Source organism: Chiloscyllium plagiosum, unplaced genomic scaffold, assembly GCF_037043375.1.
Source record: "Chiloscyllium plagiosum isolate Xiang-an unplaced genomic scaffold, Cpla_swu_hap1 HiC_scaffold_18, whole genome shotgun sequence".
Taxonomy (NCBI): Eukaryota; Metazoa; Chordata; class Chondrichthyes; order Orectolobiformes; family Hemiscylliidae; genus Chiloscyllium; species Chiloscyllium plagiosum.
Window position 1 is genome coordinate 31,135,623 of NW_028270156.1, and position 23,019 is coordinate 31,158,641.

Below are 23,019 nucleotides of genomic sequence, written 5' to 3' on the forward strand. Positions count from 1 at the left end.
TAATGTGCAGCTGTGAAACTTTGAAACTCCAGGAATACATTACAGCATGTTCCTTTTTACAATCTCCCTGAGGCGTTCTGTGTTCTGTTTTTTTAAATAGGAACACAGTTAATAAAAATAATTGTTTGTGCTATTTTTCTTCCTATCAGTGATACAAAAATGGGAACTAGCTCTCCTTTAAGACAGTTAGACCAATTTTTACCCTCTGCAATTCAGTTTATTTTTCATATCTCCATTCTAATGACAAGCTGTCAGTGTATTTCATCATTCTAAATGACCAGATCCCATTCTCCCGGATGTGCAAATATTAAATCTCTTAAAGTTTAGTCTGCAGTCTTTTACAGGGTAAGGTCGTTTCGTAAAGTGTGTTTTTTTCTGCTCTGCTGGCTTCCGTGTTTGCAGCAACTTCCTGAATCAAAGCAGTGACCGGGGTTTAGGTATAGGGTCTTAAACAGTAGCTCATTGACAACAGCTTCAGAAGACGACTTGTCACAAGATGAGGAGGCGTTTCAGCAGGAAGGTATCCCCCAGTACCATCAAAGAGTTGGATGCTTTCCCAAAAGTTCCTGATGTGTGCGTCCAAACCTCCATCAGCGGAGGCACAGGTGATATATCAATTTTCCAAGCAGCTTTACAATTCAAATATGTTACCTTTTTCTTTGTTACAACAGTAACTGCAATTCAAACATATTTCATCTACTGGAAAGAGGTTTGGGGCCTCCTGGACTCACGAAAGGCACTTGAGAAATGCAGGTCTTTCATTCACTTTTCATAAAAAGCATAATGTCTGTAAGATTTTAAAAGGAGAGAAGAACAAAAGGCTTGCATTAACGAGGTGTCTTTCAAAGGGGGGGGTAAGAAAGACAGGAGGAAAAGAGAGATGGATAGAGGAATGTATATAGACTTAATATACGTAAGGTAAAAACAAGGACTGCAGATACTGGAAACCAGAGTCTAGATTAGAGTGGTGCTGGAAAAGCACAGCAGGTCAGGCAGCATCCGAGGAGCAGGAAACTCGACGTCTCGGGCAAAAGCCCTTCATCAGGAATAGGCTGATTATCAGTGATATACAGGATTATGGAGATGCAGTGGGTACAAGGGATTGAAGCGTTTGATCAGTAAGGATCATACTAAGAAGTAGGTCAGGCGTGAAGGGCTGAATGGCCTTTCTTCTTCTTGTTTTCCTATGTTCCTCAGGCATCTTGAGAGAACCTTTCAGGACACTTGCAAAGCACTTTACAACAAAGAGAGTATTCTTTATAATGCATTCACTTATTGTCATGTAGGGAACCCTACTGGCTTTCAGCTTCTCACCCAGTAGTTGCCAGTACTCACTCCTTAATGGGTTATTGTTGTAGTAGTCAATTGATTGGCAGCCTCAGAGATAAAGCACCGTCAATACAATTAGATTAAACGTTTATCACTGGAGCTGGGATTTGCAGCAACTTGTGAATCGGTAGAATTCGTGGATGGCACAAACTGCTATAGGGAGAAGCAACAACTGATTGAGGCAGTTATAAGGTGAGCTGTGCTCAGCAAGCCCTCCCGACAATACCCGCTGTAGGGAAAACACAGCTAGCAGAGATGGACATTGTCACACTATTGAAAAAATGAAAGGTTTACATAGGTGTCTCCAACTAGTACTCCCACTACAACAGTCTCAGAGTTCAAAGGTTATAGTTCAAGCTCCACTCCATCAAATCCAGACTAACACTGTAACTACAAAACTAAGTAGAGCTGGACGATTAGAAGTGCTGCCTTTCAGATCTGGCTTCATCTGCTCTCTCAGATAAGCACATAGAAACCACTTGAACAATTTTGAAGAAAAGAAGAGGAATTCTCCCTGGGCTCCTGACCAATATTTATAAAATATATAGGGATAAAAGAAATCCATCAACTTGCAACACTGAAAGGAAAACTGACTCTCTAGTCACTATAATCTTCCTATTTGTAGAAGATTGCTGTGTGCAAATCAAATGCTTCGTTATAGACATGTCCTCAGATACTACATTTCAAAAATACATCATTAAGTATGAAGCAATTTGGGACATCATGGAAGGAGCCATATAACTGCATATCTTTGCTTTTTACATGATTAAACTGAGTGTCACACTGAGCTAGAGTTGTTCTCAGTTGAGGATCAAAAGCAGTAGGTTTTCACCAGCTCATTCCCTGGTCTTTTTGGATTCTCACAGAAATGATCAACCAGTTTTACTGCCATTTCTACATCTGCACTGATGTAATAGAGGAAGCAGAGCAGCAGATGTGAAGAGTCTATCTTCAAAGTTTAAAAGTGAGCAGTCTGTAATGTTCCAATATGCACTCACTGCAGTTTGTTTTTCTTTTCTAACTCATTATTTTTTTCTTTGATATTGGACAGGAAAGTATGCACTCTGATTGTCACAGTAAGTCTTGAAGGATAGCTAGCGTATTAAAAAAAAGGAATTGCGATAATCAATTTTAAGCCACGATAAATGCTTCAAACAAACAAGTTTACTGTATCCATTTGTCTCACCAACAGTAAACAATTTAGCCCTTCCAGAGTACTCTATCAATCAATAAGATCCTGGCTAATCTGATTCTGGTTTCAACTACCTCTCATAATCCTCGACTTCCTTGTCAATCAGAAATCCAACACAAAGAATAAAGGCGAGTCAAACAGTCAGGACAGGCAGGGACAAAGCAGAGAACAAGGTAGGACTGATAAATAAAACTGCATTTATTTCAATGCAAGGGGCCTAACAGGGAAGGCAGATGACTCAGGGCATGGTTAGGAACATGGGACTGGGATATCATAGCAATTACAGAAACATGGCTCAGGGATGGACAGGACTGGCAATTTAATGTTCAAGGATACAAATGCTACAGGAAGGATAGAAAGGGAGGCAAGGGAGATGGGGGAGTGGCGTTTTTGATAAGGGATAGCATTACAGCTGTACTGAGGGAGGATATTCCTGGAAATACATCCAAGGAAGTTATTTGGGTGAAACTGAAAAATAAGGAAGGGATGATCACCTTATTGGGATTGTATTATAGATGCCCTAATAGTCAGAGGGAAATTGAGAAACAAACTTGTAAGGAGATCTCAGTTATCTGTAAGAATAATAGGGTGGTTATGGCAGGGGATTTTAACTTTCCAAACATAGACTGGGACTGCCATAGTGTTAAGAGTTTAGATGGACAAGAATTTGTTAAGTGCATACAAGAAAATTTTCTGATTCAGTATGTACCTACTAGAGAAGGTGCAAAACTTGACCTACTCTTGGGAAATAATAGGGTACTGGGCTAATGGTCGGATACTTGGTAGTGTGAATGAGCAGAGGGATCTTGGTGACCATGTACACAGATCTCTAAAAGTTGCCACCCAGGTAAATAGTGCGGTAATGAAGGCATATGGCATACTGGCTTTTATTGGTAGAGGAATTGAGTTCCGGAGTCCTGAGGTCATGTTGCAGTTGTATAAGACTCTGGTGCGGCCGCATCTGGAATATTGTGTGCAGTTTTGGTCGCCATACTATAGGAAGGATGTGGAGGCACTGGAACGGGTGCAAAGGAGGTTTACCAGGATGTTGCCGGGTATGGTAGGAAGATCGTATGAGGAAAGGCTGAGACACTTGGGGCTGTTTTCATTGGAGAAAAGAAGGTTTAGGGGTGACTTGATAGAGGTGTACAAGATGATTAGGGGTTTAGATAGGGTTGACCATGAGAACCTTTTTCCACGTATGGAGTCAGCTATTACGAGGGGGCATAGCTTTAAATTAAGGGGTGGTAGGACAGATGTTAGGGGTAGATTCTTTACTCAACAAGTCGTGAGTTCATGGAATGCCCTGCCAGTAGCAGTGGTGGACTCTCCCTCTTTATGGGCATTTAAACGGGCATTGGATAGGCATATGGAGGATAGTGGGCTAGTGTAGGTTAGGTGGGCTTGGATCGGCACAACATGGAGGCCAAAGGGCCTGTACTGCACTGTATTTTTCTATGTTCTATAAGGCAAGGCATGTGACTGAGATGTCACTGGGGGAGCAGTTTGCGGCCAGCGACCATAATTCGATTAGCTTTAAAAAAGTGATGGAAAAAGATAGACCAGATCTAAAAGTTGAAGTTCTAAATTGGAGGAAGGAGAATTTTGATGGTATTACACAAGAACTTTCAAAAGCTGATTGGAGACAGATGTTCACAGGTAAAGAGATGGCTGGAAAATGGGAAGTCTTCATAAATGAAATAACGAGAGTCCAGAGAAAGTATATTCCTGTCAGGGTGAAAGGAAAGGCTGGTAGGTATAGGGAATGCTGGATGACTAAAGAAATTGAGGGTTTGGTTCAGAAAAAGAAGGAAGCACATGTCAGATATAGACAGGATAGATCGAGTGAATCCTTAGTCGAATATAAAGGCAGTAGGAGTATACTTAAGAAGGAAATCAGGAAGGCAGAAAGGGGACAGGAGATAGCTTTGGTAAATAGAGTTAATGAGAATCCAAAGGGTTTTTACAAATACATTATGGACCATGCTGTACATCTCTATGACTCTATGACTCTCTGACAAAAGGGTAACTTGGGAGGGAATAGGGCCACTCAAAGATCAGCATGGCATAGAGATGTACAGGATGGAAACAGACTCCTCAGTCCAACCCGACCATGCCGACCAGATATCCAAACCCAATCTAGTCCCACCTGCAAGCACCCAGCCCATTTCCCTCGAAACCCTTCCTGTTCATATACCCATCTACATGCCTTTTAAATGTTGCAATTGTACCAGCCTCCACCACATCCTCTGGCAGCTCATTCCACACGCGCACCATCCTCTGCATGAAAAGGTTGCCCCTTAGGTCTATTTTATATCTTTCCCCTCTTACCCTAAACCTATGCCCTCTAGTTCTGGACTCCCCCATCCCAGGGAAAAGACCTTGTCTATTTACCCTGTTCATGACACTCATGATTTTGTAAACCTCGAAAAGGTCACCCCTCAGCCTTTGACACTCCAGGGAAAACAGCCGTAGCCTATTCAACCTCTCCCTATAGCTCAAATCCTCTAATCCTGGCAACATCCTTGTAAATCTTTTCTGAACCCTTTCAAGTTTCACAACATCCGTCCGATAGAAAGGAGACCAGAATTGCACGCAATATTCCAACAATGCCCTAAACAATATCCTGTACAGCCACAACATGACCTTCCAACTCCTGTACTCAATACTCTAACCAATAAAGGAAAGCATATCAAACGTCATCTTCACTATCCTATCTACCTGCGACTCTACTTTCAAGGAGCTATGAACCCACACTCCAAGGTCTCTTTGTTCAGCAACACTCCCTAGGATCTTACCATTAAATGTATAAGTCCTGCTAAGATTTGCTTTCCCAAAATGCAGCACCTCATATTTATCTAAATTAAACTCCAACTGCCACTCCTCAGCCCATTGGCCTATCTGACCAAGATCCCATTTTACTGTTCCATATCACCTGTCCTCCATGGAGAAATTTGGAAAGAAAAACACATTTGGCCCCAAGTCCATCAGGAAGTGGTCAGCATGTGGCATCCTTGAGACCATGCAGGAAAAGGAGAGGGTGGATCCTGCTGCGTGGTTCTCTGAGCAAACTGTCAAAGTCATTTGGCAGAATGCCTCATCACCAGAACTTGCCAGCAAGCACCAAGATATCGCTTAGCTGGTGGTGAGAAGGGCACTCCCTGTGAGATCCTCCTTGAACACCCAGTTGGTCTGTGCCACTGCACGTTGCCCTCGATGTGGCTGAGGGGGTTGGAGGCTGGGGGTGGTAGAGACTGTCGCAATCTCCTGCTGGAATGTGCTTTTGCAAAGACAGGCTGGAGAAAGATGCAGTGGGGTTTGTTCAAGGTTCGTCCCAAGCAGTTTTGTGGTGTAGGACTCAGAACTCTACAGGCTGTTCCTGGGATGCACACCAAGACAAACATTGACTGTTTCTAGACAACCACCGACTCGTGAAGGACACGCTTTGCTCTTCCCAAGACTTGTTGGTCATCCAGAGAAAAGAGTTGACATTAACCAAGTGTTGCAGCCTGGCATATTCAGAGACCCAGGGCTACGTGCTGAGGGACACACTAAAACTTGAGGCCTTTCCTTCAGAGCTTCTTTCAGGTTTTAAATGAATAGTAACCTGTTTTTATGTCAAGGACCTCGGATGAAATGATTAGCTTTTTCTTTTTATTTCTAAGATCATTTCACATCTCCAACAAAATGTGTCATCTAGAATATGACATCCATGATGTGCTACCAAGTATGTGACATTAAAGGCAACATTTAGAATGTGAGATGTTGAAATTGCCTAGAACACCAAGTGCTAGAAAGTTGAAGTAACGTAGATTTAAAGTCGTTTTTTTATCAGTGCAGACCCGATGGCCAAAGGGTCTTTTCTGTTCTGTATGATTCCATGATGCAATGTGTTACGTGCTCCTAACATTTACACTTTTTTAATACTTTGCTCTCCATGGTATCCAACTGGTTGCTCCAAACGTTTGAATGTATTTCTCACGCTCCCAACTTACCATTGAGTTCAGGATCTGTATTACAGTAACATTAAAGAGTTGGGGCTAGATGAGCTGGTAAACACTGCAAACATGTTCCAGACCACAATTTACTAGATAACTGCATGTAGACTACAACAACCTATATTCATGCAATGCCTTTACATAGCAAAATGTCTTAAGGATCTCCTTAAGAGCATTACAAATTAAATTGTGACTGTGCCAATTAAGGATTTATTAAGTAAGATTACCAAATGCTTGGTCAAAGAGGAAGTTTTGAAGGAGTTTTAAAGGAGGATTGAGAGGTAGATGGTCAAGAAAGTTTATGGATAGAGGCTCCAGATCTTAAAGTCCAGGTAGCTGACTGCACAGCCCCTGAAGATAAAATGATTTTAAAGAGTCTGGAATTGGAAGAGCACAGAGTTCTTGAAAGAGAGTAAAACTAGAAGAGTTTTTAAGCTAATGAGGGGTCTGGCCATTGAGACATCTGGAAACAATTATGTAAATTTGAAAATAAAAACACTATTTGACCTGGAGCCAATATAGGCAGGCAAGCAAAAGGATGAGAGGTCAATGGGACTCAGTGAGATTTAAAACACAGGAAGTCGATTTGTGAATGCTCTTGAATGTCTGAGTGTTGGATATGGATAACTAGTCAAAATAGCATTGTAATAGGCAGTCTGGACACAATAAAGAGACAGAAAGGGGTTTCAGCAGCAGATAAACTAAGACAGGGGTGAAGTTGACAGATATTACAGAGGTGGAACTAGGCAGCGCCATGAATGTGGGGGCTTAAGGACATTTCGGGATCAAATATGACAACAAGATTGCAGAGACTGGTTTAATATCAGACTTATCTGTATGTTGACATATTGTAAAAATAATAAGGTGACAGCAAGGTTGTTAGTTTTGGATGTAGGTTGCTCGCTGAGCTGATAGTTTATCTCAACAATGATGATATTGAGGACAATTTGTGGTATTATCAACAGTCCTTCAATTAATTTACAAGAGAGTCAGGATATAAAAATAATCTAATCTTCACAATATTGATATAGACTCATTAATGTATCTGCACAACATAGTGAGTAGGAACCTTGTTTTGTTTTGCAGTTTCACTGCTCACCTTCACATTAATTGCCATCCTAGCTATTGGAGAATTCTCTTATTTCCAAGACAGCTGGATACAATACAACTATCAAGTTGACACAAATATTTCCAGGTATGATTACCTTGTTTACAGATGCCATCAAAGGAAAGTTGGTATAGACTCATAGAGCTGTAGAGATATATAGCACGGAAACAGACAAAAACGAAGAACATAGAAAATTTACAGCCCAGGAACAGGCCCTTCAGCCCTCCAAGCCTGTGCTGATTCAAATCCACTGTCTAGACACTTCAGTCCAACTCATCCATTGTATGATACAGATGTAGAGTATCAAACATTCACTCTTACCAAAATCTTCTTCTTTCTTAGTCTCTTTGGATTTCTAAAAATGTATTCCCAGATGTGTATATCACTGACTCGTCCAGCAATTATTGTCCAACCCTAATTACTCCTGAGAAAGTTAAAAATCACACAACATCAGGTTATCGCCCAGTAGGTTTATTTGGAAGCACTAGCTTTCTGCTCCTTCATCAGGTAGAGCAGTGTTTCTAAATAAACCTGTTGGACTATAACCTGGTGTTGTGTGAGTTTTAACTTTGTCCACCCCAGTCCAACACCAGCTTCTCCACATCATTATTCCTGAGAAAGCAGTGCTGAATTGTTTTTCAAACCACGACCGCAAGAACACTCACAGTGCTTTTAGGAAGGAAGTGTCAGAATTTTGATATGGTAACAGTGAAAGACCAGTGATACAGTTCCAAGTCAGAATAGTGTCTCATTTTGATGGTAATATGAGGTGGTGGTATTTCCAACTACCTGCTGCCCTTGTTCCCCTTGGTCAGAGAAATCACAGGTCTGAAAGGTGCTGTGAAATGAGCCTTGATGAGATGGTACAAGCTGTGCATTCTAGTACTGATTTAAAAAATTTGATTTATTAATCCACAACAATTTTGTCTCCTCTTCTCTGATCTTTTAAATTAATACGCTATCAATGGGTAGCCCTCTTGTTTCTAATGACCTTGACTGTAGGAAACAGTAGTTCTCTCAGGAGTGGCAATTAGTGGCGTCTAGATTGTGGGTATTAGTGGTACATAAACAAAGAGTTGGGTGCTTTCTAGATAGTTGGCATTGGTGTGGCTTACAATGTGATATTCAATAAGTCTTTATTCTGGAGGCATTGACAGTGTCTAGACTCTGTAGGTTGGAAATACCAAACAGGTCTGATCAAAATGATTACAAAAAGATTTGCATAACAATTTATTAGGTTGAAATACCTAAAAAAGATATGAATTAATTTTCAAATTATACTATATACAGATGCCAAAGCTAAATGGTTAGGTCAAACAATTGAGATATATGTTAAATAAGTGAGTGTAGCAAGTGATTAGCACTGCCAAGGACCTGGATTTGATTCCAGCCTCGGGCGACTGTCTGTGTGGAGTTTGCACACTCTCCCCGTGTTTCCTCCGGGTATTCCAGTTTCCTCCCTCAGTTCAAATATGTACCTGGTAAATTGCTCCATTGTGTCCAGGGATGTGCATGCTAGGTAGATTAGCCAGGGTAGATGCAGGGTTACAGGGATAGGGTAAGATGTTCTTCAGAAGGTCAGTGCAGACTCAATGGGCCAAGTGATCTCTTTCTGAACTATAGGGATTCGGTGATTCCATGGGTCTCACACTGACTTTCAGCCCATTGGGAACTTGGTGACGGCGGCACTTGGAGCTCTATCTCAAAGGGCAACAATCTCACTAACCCTAGCCCAATGCTGAAAGTTTAACAAGTGCAGCAAAGTCCCTGATGTTAATACTATTCAGAATCTAATGTTACGTGGTGTATCACAATTCATTGTACTTTCAGTACTTTTCCAGGCATTCCATTACGCAGGAATTAAGTTGAAAAACACTTATACTGTTAACTGCACAACATTCTGTCTCCTACCCAGCCAAAGTCATGCAGTTACCTCACACAACAAGACAGGCTGTTTTTACACAAGGCTTATTTCTCACGTAGTTTTCCATTTTAGTTCAGTCATATTCAGTTAACCCATAATGATTAACCCTTATGGTCTAATTTGGAGACACCATTTCTAAGCCTAACACCTCACACCACCGTTCAACGTCTTCAAAACAGATGACCGATGCCTTGTACAAACACTGTTTAATAGCTGCAAGTTGGTTACACATGTTTAGATTACTTACAGTGTGGAAACAGGCCCTTCGGCCCAACAAGTCCACACCGACCCACCACCCACCCATTCCCCTATATTTACCCCTTTACCTAACACTACAGGCAATTTAGCATGGCCAATTCACCTAACCTACACATCTTTGGACTGTGGGAGGAAACCGGAGCACCCGGAGGAAACCCACGCAGACACGGGGAGAATGTGCAAACTCCACACGGTCAGTCGCCTGAGTCGGGAATTGAACCCGGGTCTCTGGCGCTGTGAGGCAGCAGTGGTAACCACTGTGCCACCGTGCCACCCAGTGATAGTTAACAGGCCACTGCACAGGTACATAAAACAAGAAACAAACAATTAACAATATTATAACTATTGGATGACATAAGAGTAAGTGTACTGCTGAAGCTTTAGGTGAGCACCCCTTAAATATGCCCCACCAATGATGCACAGTAAGGATTCCTAAGTTGCCGGCTATGTGAATCAATTGGTCTTGGCTGTGTGCAACGGTACGCTACTCAATTGATTGGTGATGCAATACATGATTATCGCCTTCTGTTCTTTGATTATGTAGTGTTATGTCCAATTGCATCATAGATGATAAATTTTATCACTACATAATTTGACAGATGATTCCTCTCGCTTATCATTAAGATTGAAAACATGAATGCTGGTCTCACACAGATAGTGAGGAAAAGTTTTGTGAATGATTGCATTATTGGGTGGTAACTTACTGTATTTGCAAGTACTCCCGCTTTTCTGCAATGTACATGGTTCAAAAGCAATGGTATAGAAGGGGCATACTAGACCTTCTGGACATTGGTCATAATCACCTTCCTGGTAGCTCTGTTTGTTGTTATCACCATTTGTCATAAATCACAGGTGTCCACAGCATATCCCCAAACAGACAGGGTAGGATGATAAACTGGCACCATATTTGCTGCTGTGTTGTATTTAAAATCAGTTAACAATTAACCCTTAATAGTTAGATTTGGAGATAGCATTTTTAAGCCCAACACTACACCATCTAACCTGAGGAGGTTTAGACTATGGACATTGGTAATGCCAAGATTGTAGGCATTGGTAATATATAAATAGATGGCATAGGCCCATCACATTGACTACATAATTAAATCTTAGGAAAGAAAAAAACAGCTTGAGATATTTTCACTGTCAGAGATGGAAACTTAAGGCTGTATTGTAACAGGAGCTTGTCTCTTCATCACGCAACTTATGTTGAGGTTATGGCATCCAATCACAAGACCCCACTGTGGAAATTAAACCCTTCTGATATTACAAATTTCTAATCTACTTTGCATTCTTTTTTCAGCAAGCTCCAAGTAAATCTTGATATCACAGTGGCCATGCAATGTGACTGTAAGTATCTGGTACAATTTTGCAAAGACTGTTCAAGAGGATCTGAAGACCTTTGCGGGGAAGTAGAGTAAATTCAGCCAAATAATTCGGGGTGAGGGAACTTAACTACAGGATTTAGTGTGGAGTCAAGGTTGTACCAAAGGAGGTTGAGGGATGATTGGATAAAGGTGTATAGCATAAGTAAGACAGAAAAGGAAAAGTGTTTCTATTAGTTGAAGGTATGTCTTTAAATTAATTGAGATAAAATGTCTTGAAGAGAATTGTAGATGTACAAGTTCTGTTAAAAGTTCTTATAGACAAATATGGATGTGTATATGCATAGCTCATTGAAAATTACAAGTTACTTAAAGGGATAAACAAGATAGATGTCTCCCAAGCTGAGGAGTCTATAAACATAATACACAATTTCTAAATGTGGGAAGCCACTTAGGACCAAGATGAGGGGTATTTTTTTAACCTAGAAGGTGGGAATCTTTGGAATATGCTACAAGGAGAGTTGTGGAAGCTCTATCATTGGGTACATTTGAAGTAGATCTTGATGCATTTCTTAATACTCTGCATCAGAAAGAAAGATTAAGTTCTTTTATTCTAACAAGACCCTTACAGACACTCAACCCTCATTGAAAAGTCACCCACACCTTCACATTAAAGCCTCTTGCTCACCTGACATGGTTGTAATTGGCTACCTTCCTTAAATTGCTTTGCATTCACTGGATGATAGTTTGTCCAGTTGCTGTCTCTCAATGCGGTCCTTAAAGCAAACTGCAAACTCAACTCACTGTTCTTTAGTATGGGTTATGTAAACTCACGTCTTCAACAGCTCTGTAACGTGTCTTCATCTTTGACATCCTCAAGCCTTCTGCTTCTGAAGCTTTTCTTCTTCGTTAGCTTTGGACAACTCAGGATTCTCCCAGCTATTACTATTTGGAGACTACTAATGGCAGCAGCTCTGCTGTATGGGCCTTCCTTGCTGCATGAATCTGCTCTGGTTCCTCTCTATCTTTCCCTCTCTCTCTCTTTTTCATGGTTTTAAAACTCAAATCAGCTGACACTTTAGCAATTATCCCCCAAGACAGCTTGCTGATCATTTCACTGAATTCACAGAATGCTTGTCAATGCTGTTTGATCTCAAGATTTAAAATTACTTCCCAACCGTTAAAATAAGGATTAGATCTTCATAGAACTGAAAAGCCGAAATCAACTTTTCATCTATTTTAGAATCCATGGTCTCAAATTTTCAAAACATAAGGTGTTACGTTAAAGGTTTAGCTGAGTGATGCCTAAGAGCAGTTGATATAGTTACAGAACATCGGCCAGGCTACAACTCAATTCAATTCTATTCCATAGTGTATTAACCTGAAACAGGGGATCTGTGTATTTGGAGGTTTGCATGGGCTTTCTTTATAATCTTGAATATAGTCAAAGTTATCTGATAGTGCAATAGGATATACAGGATCATGGATTCCAATTTTATATATAGGTTCTGAGGCTATGTGCTATTCATTTTTGTTTTCAATATGCCTTTGCTGTGTAGGTATGGATGGCATTGCATTTTGTGCCTACTCCAAATTGCCAAGAGAGCATTATGCATTAACACCAAGCTGGGACTGGAGTAAACTGTTGGCCAGTCCAGGTATAGGTGGTAGATTCATTTCCCTAAAATACACCAGAAGATTTCATTGCAATTATATATTTCCATAGTTATTTTGGTGTCAATAATAATTATTTTTTTCATTGCATTGCTAAAGCTCAAATTATTCACCAATATCCTTATTGACTGGGCCAATGTTGCATCTCAATCCCACAACAAACCTGGTTGACTCTTAACTGATCTCTGAAGTGGCCCAGAAAGGTCCCTCTTTCTTAAGACCATGAGCAATGAGAATAAATGGAGCTCTCGACGATAGTATCCACAACTTGAGAGGAAACAGAATAAAATCTAACATGTTCTACCTGTTAGAAAAGGTTGAACAGGCTAAATCGTTTCCCTAGAAAGGAAGAGGCTAAGGACTCACATTATGGAGACCTTTAAAATGATCCAGAGGTTCAAGAAATTGAAATGTTGTTAAGAGCAGTTGAAACAATATTGAAGCATTTAAGTGGAAGCTAAATAAGCACAGGGTGTAGAAGGAAACAGTGTATCAAAATAAAAAAAAATGCCTGCAAGGTCATTCCTGTTTCTGTTGTTCTATGTTGTTATCCAAAGATGTTGGAGCAGACATGATTGATCAGACAGAAATCAGGGTTGGTGAGTCTGGAGACCTTCAGTATGAGCCAGTAAGTTTTTATCAGCTTCACTTTTCTCTTTGATGTGCGTGTGCAAGCAGACTCACAGCTTGCTTTTAAGAGATTTTGAGGAGCCAATATTCCCTCTAAGCTATATGCAGCACTGACATCCGGTCCAGAAGACGCTACAGTGCAAGGTCCTTAGAGATTGGCACAGAGGAAAAGAAATAAAGAGGGATGGCTGGGTATAGCCCCTGTTAATGTGCAACTTCTGCCTCTCCCCTCCTCTCTATTCTAAGTCCTTCCTTTAAATCTACCTCTATGACTAAGCTGTTAGATACCTGTTCCAATTTCTCTTTATGTGGCTCCGTGTCAAATTTTGTCAGATAACCCTCCTATGATGTGCCATTGGATGTTTCAATGCATTATAAATGCTATATAAATGAAAGCTGCTGTTGTTTCACCAGTCTCATCTATTCACATTTTTCCAAGGAGTGGAATTATAACATAATATATCATATACTTTTAAAAATATTTAGACCTGCTTTGAACTCACAGAAAAGGAGAAAGTCTGGCAGAGGTATGTTTTTAAAGTCATTTTCTTCCTGTTGGCATTTTGATAATCTGTCCTTATTGAAACAGGAACTTAGATACTTTACAGAACTAATCTGAAAACTTACATTTACCTGCAGAACAATACAAACTATTCAACAACAACTCAACGAGGAACATAATCTGCTGGAATTCCTCATCAAGTCATCATTTAATGGAACAACAAAGGGTCCAAGGTAAACACATAACTTAGCATATATCAATTTAGTTTGATTGTAACACTTTTGAATTCAAGGTAGGAGATTATAGGCTCAATGCTTACTCCAAGGGCTTAAACATTATTACATTGTGTCATCTTTAAGCCTTGTTTACCCTCTCAGGTGGATGTCTCAATTAATGCATTTACCTACACTATGCTTAATTTCAATCCCTATGACTATGCTTAATTTCAATCTGGAACCTCAGAGCAAACAGGCCAAAAAGCAGGGAATCAGATCCTGAACCTAATGCTCATAACCCATCAAAACATTTTTAAGATAGCCAGAGCTCCATCCTCATTCCCAGGCATACTAAAGCAGGCAAGCCCCTGTCACTGCCATGATTTTCCAATCCTGGTGGCTTCCAGTGATACCAAGGGTTCACATTGGTATCAGAAGGTACAGTGTACCTAGAATTACTCAGAGCTAAAACACAGATGCATGCTGTATGATCTAATGCTCTATGTATTCTAGTGACTGCATTTCTTGTACTTCTTATTTGTATTCTTGTTTTTCATTCATATTCATAGAGGTGGCACGGTGGGTCAGTCGTTACCACTGCTGCTTCACAGTACCACAGACCTGGGTTCAATTCAAGCCTTCAGCGACTGTCTATGTGGAGTTTGCACATTCTTCCCATGTCTGTGAGGGTTTCCTTTGGGTACTCTGGTTTCCTCCCACAGTCCAAAGATGTGCAGGTTAGGTGAATTGGACATGCTAAATTGTCCGTAGTGTTCAGGGATGTGTAGGTTAGGTGCATTAGTCAGGGGCAAATGTAGAGAAAAGGGTTTGGGGCAAACTACTCTTCAGAGGTTTATAAGTTAGCTTGTTGAGCTGGAAAATTTGCTTTCAGACATTTCATCACTATACTGGGTAACATCATCAGTGAGAGTCTCCGATGAAGCGTTGGTGGTATGTCCCACCTCTCTGTTTGTAGGTCTTGGTTTCTTAAGGTGGGTGATGGCATTTCCAGTTCTTTTTTTCCAAGAGTCTAAATCGATGTGTTTATTGGTGGAGTTCTGGTTAGAATGCCATGCCTCTAAGAATTCTTGGGCAAGTCTTTGTTTTGCCTGTCCAAGGATGTGTGTGTTGTCCCAGTCAAGGTGATGTCCTTCTTTGTCTGTATGTTGAGAAACTAGTGAGAGTGGGTCATGTCTGTTGGTGGCCAGTTGGTGTTCATGTATCCTGGTGGCAAGTTTCCTGCTAGTTTGTCCGATGTAGTGTTTTTTACAATTCTTGCGTGGTATCTTGTAAATGACATTAGATTTGCTAGTAGCATCTAATTGATTCTTTAGTTTCATTACTTTCTGTTTAAGTGTGTTGGCTACCATGATGCCAAGGGGTCTGAGTAATCTGGAAGTCATTTCTGATATGTCTTTGATGTAAGGTACTGTGGCTGTAGTTTTTGGTTACGTCATGTCTGCTTGTTTGGGTTTGTTTCTGAGGAATCAGTCAATTGTGTTTGTTGGTAGAATTTTTCTTGAAAGCGTTGTATCGATGTGTTTCTTCTGCTTTTTGTAGTTCTTGGGGGCTGCAGTGTGATGTAACTCATTGAAATGTCTTGATGCAACTCTGTTTGTGGGTGTTGGGATGATTGCTTTTGGAGCTAAGAATTTGGTTTGTGTTTGTTGTTATTCTGTAGATGCTGGTTTGTCACGTGACAGCTAAACATACACTTCACCAGAGACTCTCACTGAAGATGTTACCTAGTATGGTGACTAAACATCTGAAAACAAAGCTTCCAACTCAGCGAGCTAACTTACATACTTATCATCATCCTGAGCTATAAATCTTCTCAAAAAGCGCTGACTCTTCAGAGGGCTGATGTGAACTTGTTGGACTAAAGGGCCTGTTTCCACACTACAGGGATTCTATTTTATTTATCAAGCTTACTGTTAAATGCATTAAAATAACAATGGATTAATCTTGATGCTGAAATGTTTAAATTGCATCTGATTAGAACCTGTGGATTTTAAAGTCTATCGGGGAAAAGTAATGTGCAAATAACATTTGAAAATGATTTTGTCATTTTGCTTTCAGGGTTGTTGACTCCAGAGATGCTCCAAATGCCTGCAGGATTCATGGTTCACTGAAACTCAACAAAGTTGCAGGGAATTTACATATTATGGCTGGGAAGTTGGTACAATCCTGATAACTTTGCAGTGTTTTTAAAGTGCACAAATCAGCCTCACAACTTTGTTAAGTAAACAAATCATAATTCAAAAAGTGCGTGATACAGGCAGTCCTTGCTCAAAGCTTAAAAATATGCTGCTGGAAAAGCGCAGCAGGTCAGGCAGCATCAAAGGAGCAGGAGAATCGACATTTCGGGCATAACGTCGATTCTCTTGCTCCTTTGATGCTGCCTGACCTGCTGCGCTTTTCCAGCAACACATTTTTAAGCTCTGATCTCCAGCATCTGCAGTCCTCACTTAGTCCTTGCTCAAAGCCAATATTATAGGAAGTACAGAGAAATTAAAGCTATGAAACAGGCCAAACTGTCTCAATGCTTTAGGGTGCTCAAAAGCCTTTTCTCCACACTAGTTTACCTCATTAGGTCAGTACATCTGCTATTCTTTCTCCCTCATGTTTATATCTAAATTCCCACATTCTTCAGCAAACACCACTTGTCCCATTAGAGAGTCATAGAGATGTACAACATGGAAACAGACACTTTGGTCCAACTTGTCCAATGCAACCAGGTATCCTTAATAAATCTAGTCCCATTTCCCTGCATTTGGACCATATCTCTACAAACTCTTCCCATTCATATACCCACCTAGATGTCTTCGAAATGTTCTAATTGTACCCTGTCCTCTAGCACTTCCTACACGCACCACCCTCTGCATGAAAAAGTTGCCTCTTAAGTCCCTTTTAAATCTTTCTCCTCTCACCTTAAACCTATGCCCTCTAGTTTTGGACACCCCCACTCCGGAGAAAAGTCCTTGTCTATTCGCTCTATCCATGCCCCTCATGATTTTATAAACCTCTAAAAAGTCTAAAACCTCAGCCTCCAGTGCTACAGGGAAAATAGCCCCAGTCTATACAGCCTCGCCCTTTAGCTCATACCTCCAACCCTGGCAACATCCTTGCAAATCTTTTCTGAACCCTCTCAAGTTTCACAAGATCCTTCTGATAGGAAGGAGACCAGAATGGCATGCAATATTCCAAAAGTGGCCTAACCAATGTCCTGTACAGCCGCAACATGACCTCCCAACTCCTGTACTCAGTGCACTGGCCAATAAAGGCAAGCATTCCAAATGCTTTCTTCACTATCCTGTTTACCTGCAACTCTACTTTTAAGAGCTTTGCCATTGGAGCTATAGCTACAACTTAGCCCTCAATCCCAGGGAATTCTTAGTAATCTTAGAAGCCGTTGAGGACCAGCAGACCAGAGAACTGAAATGGCACTTTATTTCTGAACTATGGATCCAGGAAGGATATTTTTCCAGGCAGCAATATTGACTGCTTGAGCTGTCAATTTCTAAAAATTCAATCGAGATGTAGTCATCACTCTCCAAGCCAGCATTTATTGGCCATCCCTAATTGCCCAAAGGACAGTTGAAAGTCAACCACATTACTGTGGGTCTGGAGTCACATGTAGGCCAGACCATGTAAGAATAGCAGTTTCCTTCCAGGACACTCTTCTGAAGAGTGTCCTGGACAACAAAGAAGTGGTCTGGTTTAACTTGCTGGAGTTGAACTAATTTGTGCAATTGATATATTGTTAAGAATGTCAGACTCCATCTGCAACTCCTCAGCCCATTGACCCATCTGATCAAGATCCTGTTGTATTATGAGATAACCTTTTTCACTGACCACTACATCACCAATTTTGGTGTCATCTGCAAACTTACTAACCATACCTCCCATGCTGACATCCAAATCATTTAAATAAATGACAAAATGTAGTGGACCCAGCACCAATCCTTGTGGCACACCACTGGTCACAGGCCTCCAGTCTGAAAAGCAATCCTCCATCACCACCCTCTGTCCATATGTAGCTATCCATATTGAAATATAAGAATCTTCTGTATGACTGCCCTAACTAGCTCATTCATCATTTTAAAGACCTCCATCAGGTCTCCTTTCGAATGTCTGTTTTCTGGAGAAAAAGAGTCCCAGGCTGTTACATCTTTTCTTTTGGGTCCAACCATTCATGTTCCACATGACCTTTGTAAATAGTTTTTGCAGTTTTTAAAAAAAACCCAAAGTAAAGATTAGTGAGTTTCCTACAATACTTTGTGACTCGTTCCCTTTTGCAATTTCACTTCAGTTTTTGGAGTAAAATAAAACAAAGAACTGGTATTTATGGTGATATCAGGAACAGGGGAGGGGTTTGTGTGGGGGGAGGAGGTGGCATGGTTGGAAGGGATGTGTGGGGAAGTGGAATGAGTCAAACAAATGGAGAAAATGCCCAGAGAGAGAGAAATGGTGAATTGGTGCTAAAGGGAAGTCTGAATAGTTGAGAATGGTGTTAGTTGTGCTGGAGCAGTCCATACAGGACAGAATCTGGGGGAATGTGAGGGTGAATAATGAACGTAGAGGAAAGTGTTCATGCTCTGAAATTGTTAGACTGAATGTTGAGTCCTGAGGACTGCAAGGTACCTAGGCGGAAGATGAGGTGTTATTCCTCCAACGTGCAATGATCCTGACTGGAGCGCTGCAGCAGGCCTGAGACAAAAAGGTTGGTGTGGGAACAGGATGGTGTGTGGAAATGGCAGGCAACTGGAAGCACAGTGTCATTTTTATCGATAGAGGAGAGGTGGTTTGCAAAGCAGCCACACAGTCTGTATTTCATCTCCCCAGTGCAGAGAAGACCACGTTCTGAGCTGTGAATAGAGTTGACTAGATTGAAGAAAGAGCAGGTAAATCAATGGCTTATCTGGAAAGTCTGTATGGGGTCTTGGACAGTGAGGAGGGAAGATGTAAACAGGCAGGTATTACACCTTCTGTGATTGCATGGGAAGATGCTTTGGGGGAGTGGGGAGGTGTTGTAAGTGTAGGCGGAGTGAACGAAGGTGTCCCAGACAGAATGGTCCCTGTGGAATGCTGACAATGTAGGAAAGGGGAATAGGTATCTCGTGGAGTCTGTGGAAATGTTGTTTTATGTTCCTTTTAGATGCAGGGGTTGGTGAGATAGAAATTGAGAACAAGAGGGATTCCTCCTGTCTTTGTGAGAGGGTGGGCAGGGAGGAAATGCATCGGACATGGCTGAGGGACCTGTCAACCACAGTGGTGGGGAATCCTCAGCTGAGGAAAAAGGTCGATGTGTCTGAAGGTCTCCCCAACATCAAAACAGGTGTGAAAATGTGATGGATATGGATAATGGCAAGCTGGAGGAACAACACCTCATCTCGACCAAGGTATCTTACAGCCCTCAGGACTCAACATTGAGCCTAAAAATTACAGAGTGTGAAGACTTTCTCCATGTTTGCTAACCACTGCTACCCCTGTTTTTCTCTCTCGATAGATGCTTCTAGACTTGCTGGGTTTCTCCAGCGCTTTGGTTTTTGTTTCAATTTCTGGAATAACTTATGTACAAATATACTAAAGGAGGAAGAAAATTCATCGGATCTTATCAATGCTCATCTTCTTTCAAGTGAACCATAAGACACAGAAGGAGCTGAATAGGCCCCTTGAAGTCTCTTCCAGTTTCTTTTCTCTGAGATGTAGAAGAAAGGATAGCAAAGATGATTCTGGATGGTAGTTGTTATGGGGATCTTTAACTTTCCAAATATTGATTGGAAACGCTATAGTTTGAGTACTTTAGATGGGTCGGATTTTGTCCAATGTGTGCAGGAGGGTTTCCTGAGACAGTATGTAGACAGGCCAACAAGAGGCGAGGCCACATTGGATTTGATACTGGGTAATGAACCTGGCCAGGTGTTAGATTTGGAGGTAGGGGAGCACTTTGGTGATAGTGACCACAATTTGATTATGTTTACTTTAACGATGGACAGGGATAGGAATATAACACAGGCAAGAGTTGGGAGGAAGGCAATTATAATGCGATTAGGTACGTTTAGGATGCATTGGATGGGGAAGGAAACTGCATGGAAGGGCACAATTGAAATGTGGAGTTTGTTCAAGGAACAGTTACTTCATGTTCTTGATAAGTATGTCCCTGCCAGACAGGGAGGAAGTGGTTGAGCGAGGGAACCGTGGTCTACTAAAGAAGTTGATTCTTTTGTCAAGAGGAAGAAGGAGGCTTATGTAAAGATGAGACGTGAAGGCTCCGTTAGAGAGCTTGAGAGTTTCAGGTTATCCAGGAAGGACCTAAAGAGAGAGCTAAGAGCCAGGAGGGGGCATGAGAAGTGTTTGGCAGGTAGGATTAAGGAAAACCCTAAAGCTTCCTATACATATGCCAGGAATAAAAGGGTGACTAGAGTAAGATTAAGACCAGTCAAGGACAGTAGTGGGAGGTTGTATGTGGAGTCTGAGGAGATAGGAGAGGTGCTAAATGAATATTTTTCATCAGTGTTCATACAGGAAAAAGACAATGTTGTCGAGAAGAATACTGAGATACAAGCTATTAGACCACATGGGATTGAGGTTCATAAGGAGAAGGTGTTAGCAATTCTGTAAAGTGTGAAACTAGATAAGTTCCCTGGGCCAGATGAGACTTATCCTAGAATTCTCTGGGAAGCTAGGGAGGAGATTGCAGAGCCTTTGGCTTTGATCTTTATGTCATCATTGTCTACAGGAATAGTGCTAGAGACTGGAGGATAGCAAATGTTATCCCCTTGTTCTAGAAGAGGAGTAGAGACAATCCTGGTAATTATAGACCAGTCAGCTTTACTTCAGTTTTGGGTAAAGTGTTGGAAATGATAATAAGAGATAGGATTTATAATCATCAAGAGAGGAATAAGTTGATTATGGATAGTCAATACAGTTTTGTGCAGGGTAGGTGGTGCCTCACAAACCTTTACTGAGTTCTTTGAAAAGATTACCAAGCAGGTGGATGAGGGTAAAGTGGTTGATGTGGTGTACATGGATTTCAGTAATGCATTTGATAAAGTTCCCTGCAGTAAACTAATGCAGAAAATACGGAGGCATGGGATTGAGAGTGATTTAGCGAATTTGGCTAGCTGAAAGAAGACAGAGGGTGGTGGTCGATAGGAAATGTTTATCCTGGAGTTCACATACTAGTGGTGTACCTCAAGGATCTGTCTTGGGGCCACTGCTGTTTGTCATTGTTATAAATGACCTGGATGAGGGCATATAAAGATGGGTTAGTAAATTTGTGGATGACACTAAATTCGGTGGAGTTATGGACAGTGTGGTAGAATGTTGCAAGAGGGACATAAATAAGCTGCTGAGCTGGCCTGAGAGGTTGCAAATAGAGTTTAATGGGAAAAGTGTGAAGTGATTCATTTTGGAAGGTCTAACAGGAATACAGACTACTGGGCCAATGGTAAGATTCTTGGTAGTGTGGATGAGTGGAGAGATCTTTGTGTCTATTTACATAGATCCCTGAGAGTTGTCACCCAGGCTGATAGTGTTGTTAAGAAGGCATTTGATGTATTAGCTTTTATTGGTAGAAGGATTGAGTTTTGGAGCCATGAGGTCATCCTGCAGCTGTACAAAACTCTGGTGTGGCCGCACTTGGAGTATTGTGTACAGTTCTGGTCGCTGCATTATACAAAGGTCGTTGAAGCTTTGGAAAGGGTGCAGAGGAGATTTACTAGGATGTTGCTTGTTATGGAGGGAAGGCTGAGGGACTTGAGGATGTTTTCATTAGAGAGAAGAATATTGAGAGGTGACTTAGTAGAGATAAACAAGATGATCAGAGGATTAGATATGGTGGACAGTGAGAGACATTTTCCTCGTATGGTGATGGTTAGCACGAGGGGGCATAGCTTTAAATTGAGTGGTGATAGATATAGGACAGATTTCAGAGGTAGGTTCTTTACTCAGTAAAGGGCGTGGAATGCACTGCCTGCAACAGTCATAGACTTGCCAACTTCAAGGGCACTTAAATGGTCATTGGATAAATGTATGGATGATAATGGAATAGTGTGGATTAGCTGGGCTTCAGATTGGTTTCACAGGTTGGCGCTACATCAAGGGCCGATTGGCCTGTACTGCGCTGTTTTGTTCTATGTTCAATGTTCAATTAGCTTTCATTATTTCCCTGCTCTTTCCCCATAGTCTATATTCTCAAGTGCCAAAACAAATTCCTTTTGAATATATTAATTGTCTCCATATCAATTGCCATCATGGGCAGAGTGTTCCAAATCATGACTAATTGCTGCTCAAAGATTATCTTCTCTACTTCAGTCAGAATCCTTACAATGTGGAAGCAGGTCATTCAGGCAACCAAGTCCACACCATCCCACCAAAGAGCATCCCACCCAGACCCATCCCTGTATTCCAATGGCTAATCCACCCAGCCTAAACACAGTGAGCAAGTTAGCATGGCCAATCCACCTAACTGCACATCTTTAGACTGTGGGAGGAAGCTGGACCACCCAGAGGAAACCCGCAAGGGTGGATTCAAACCAAGATCCATGGCACTGTCAGGTAGCAGTACTAACCACTTAGTCACCATGCCACCTCAATTGCTGCTACAATTCTTGCCAAAATCTTAAATTTGTGTCCCATAGATAATCCAGCCTCATGTGGAAATCTTTTAGTTTGATGAGTACCTGTGATTTGTATGTACCAAGAACAAAATACTAAATTGTGAAACATCATTTTTATTGCTTTTCAGACCATACCAACTCTCATTTGGCCATGCCCATGCACTTGCCACAAAGGATCCTAAAGGTAACTTTTCCTGCATAATTTGTAACTTGCTTTATTAATATTCTTTGCCTACTGTTACA

General features: G+C 41.2%; 1 protein-coding gene across 5 annotated transcripts in view; it reads left to right on the forward strand.

The window, feature by feature from the left end:
- Positions 1–253: 253 nt before the first annotated feature.
- The window catches only part of LOC122557719 (endoplasmic reticulum-Golgi intermediate compartment protein 2-like), a 65,295-nt gene continuing 42,529 nt past the window's right edge, over positions 254–23,019 (forward strand). The window contains exons 1-8 of one of the 5 annotated variants that reach the window (XR_006313923.2): positions 254–605; positions 7,606–7,714; positions 11,110–11,156; positions 13,363–13,433; positions 13,922–13,962; positions 14,075–14,170; positions 16,232–16,327; positions 22,905–22,960. Coding sequence is in view for 3 of the 5 variants with exons in the window: in XM_087996395.1 (XP_087852521.1) it covers positions 497–605; positions 7,606–7,714; positions 11,110–11,156; positions 13,363–13,433; positions 13,922–13,962; positions 14,075–14,170; positions 16,232–16,327; positions 22,905–22,960 (625 nt within the window). In the remaining 2 variants the exon portion in view is untranslated. The remainder of the gene's footprint in view (positions 606–7,605; positions 7,715–11,109; positions 11,157–13,362; positions 13,434–13,921; positions 13,963–14,074; positions 14,171–16,231; positions 16,328–22,904; positions 22,961–23,019) is intronic. The other 4 variants (XM_087996395.1, XR_015760133.1, XM_043705626.2 and 1 more) reach the window with 4 other exon arrangements.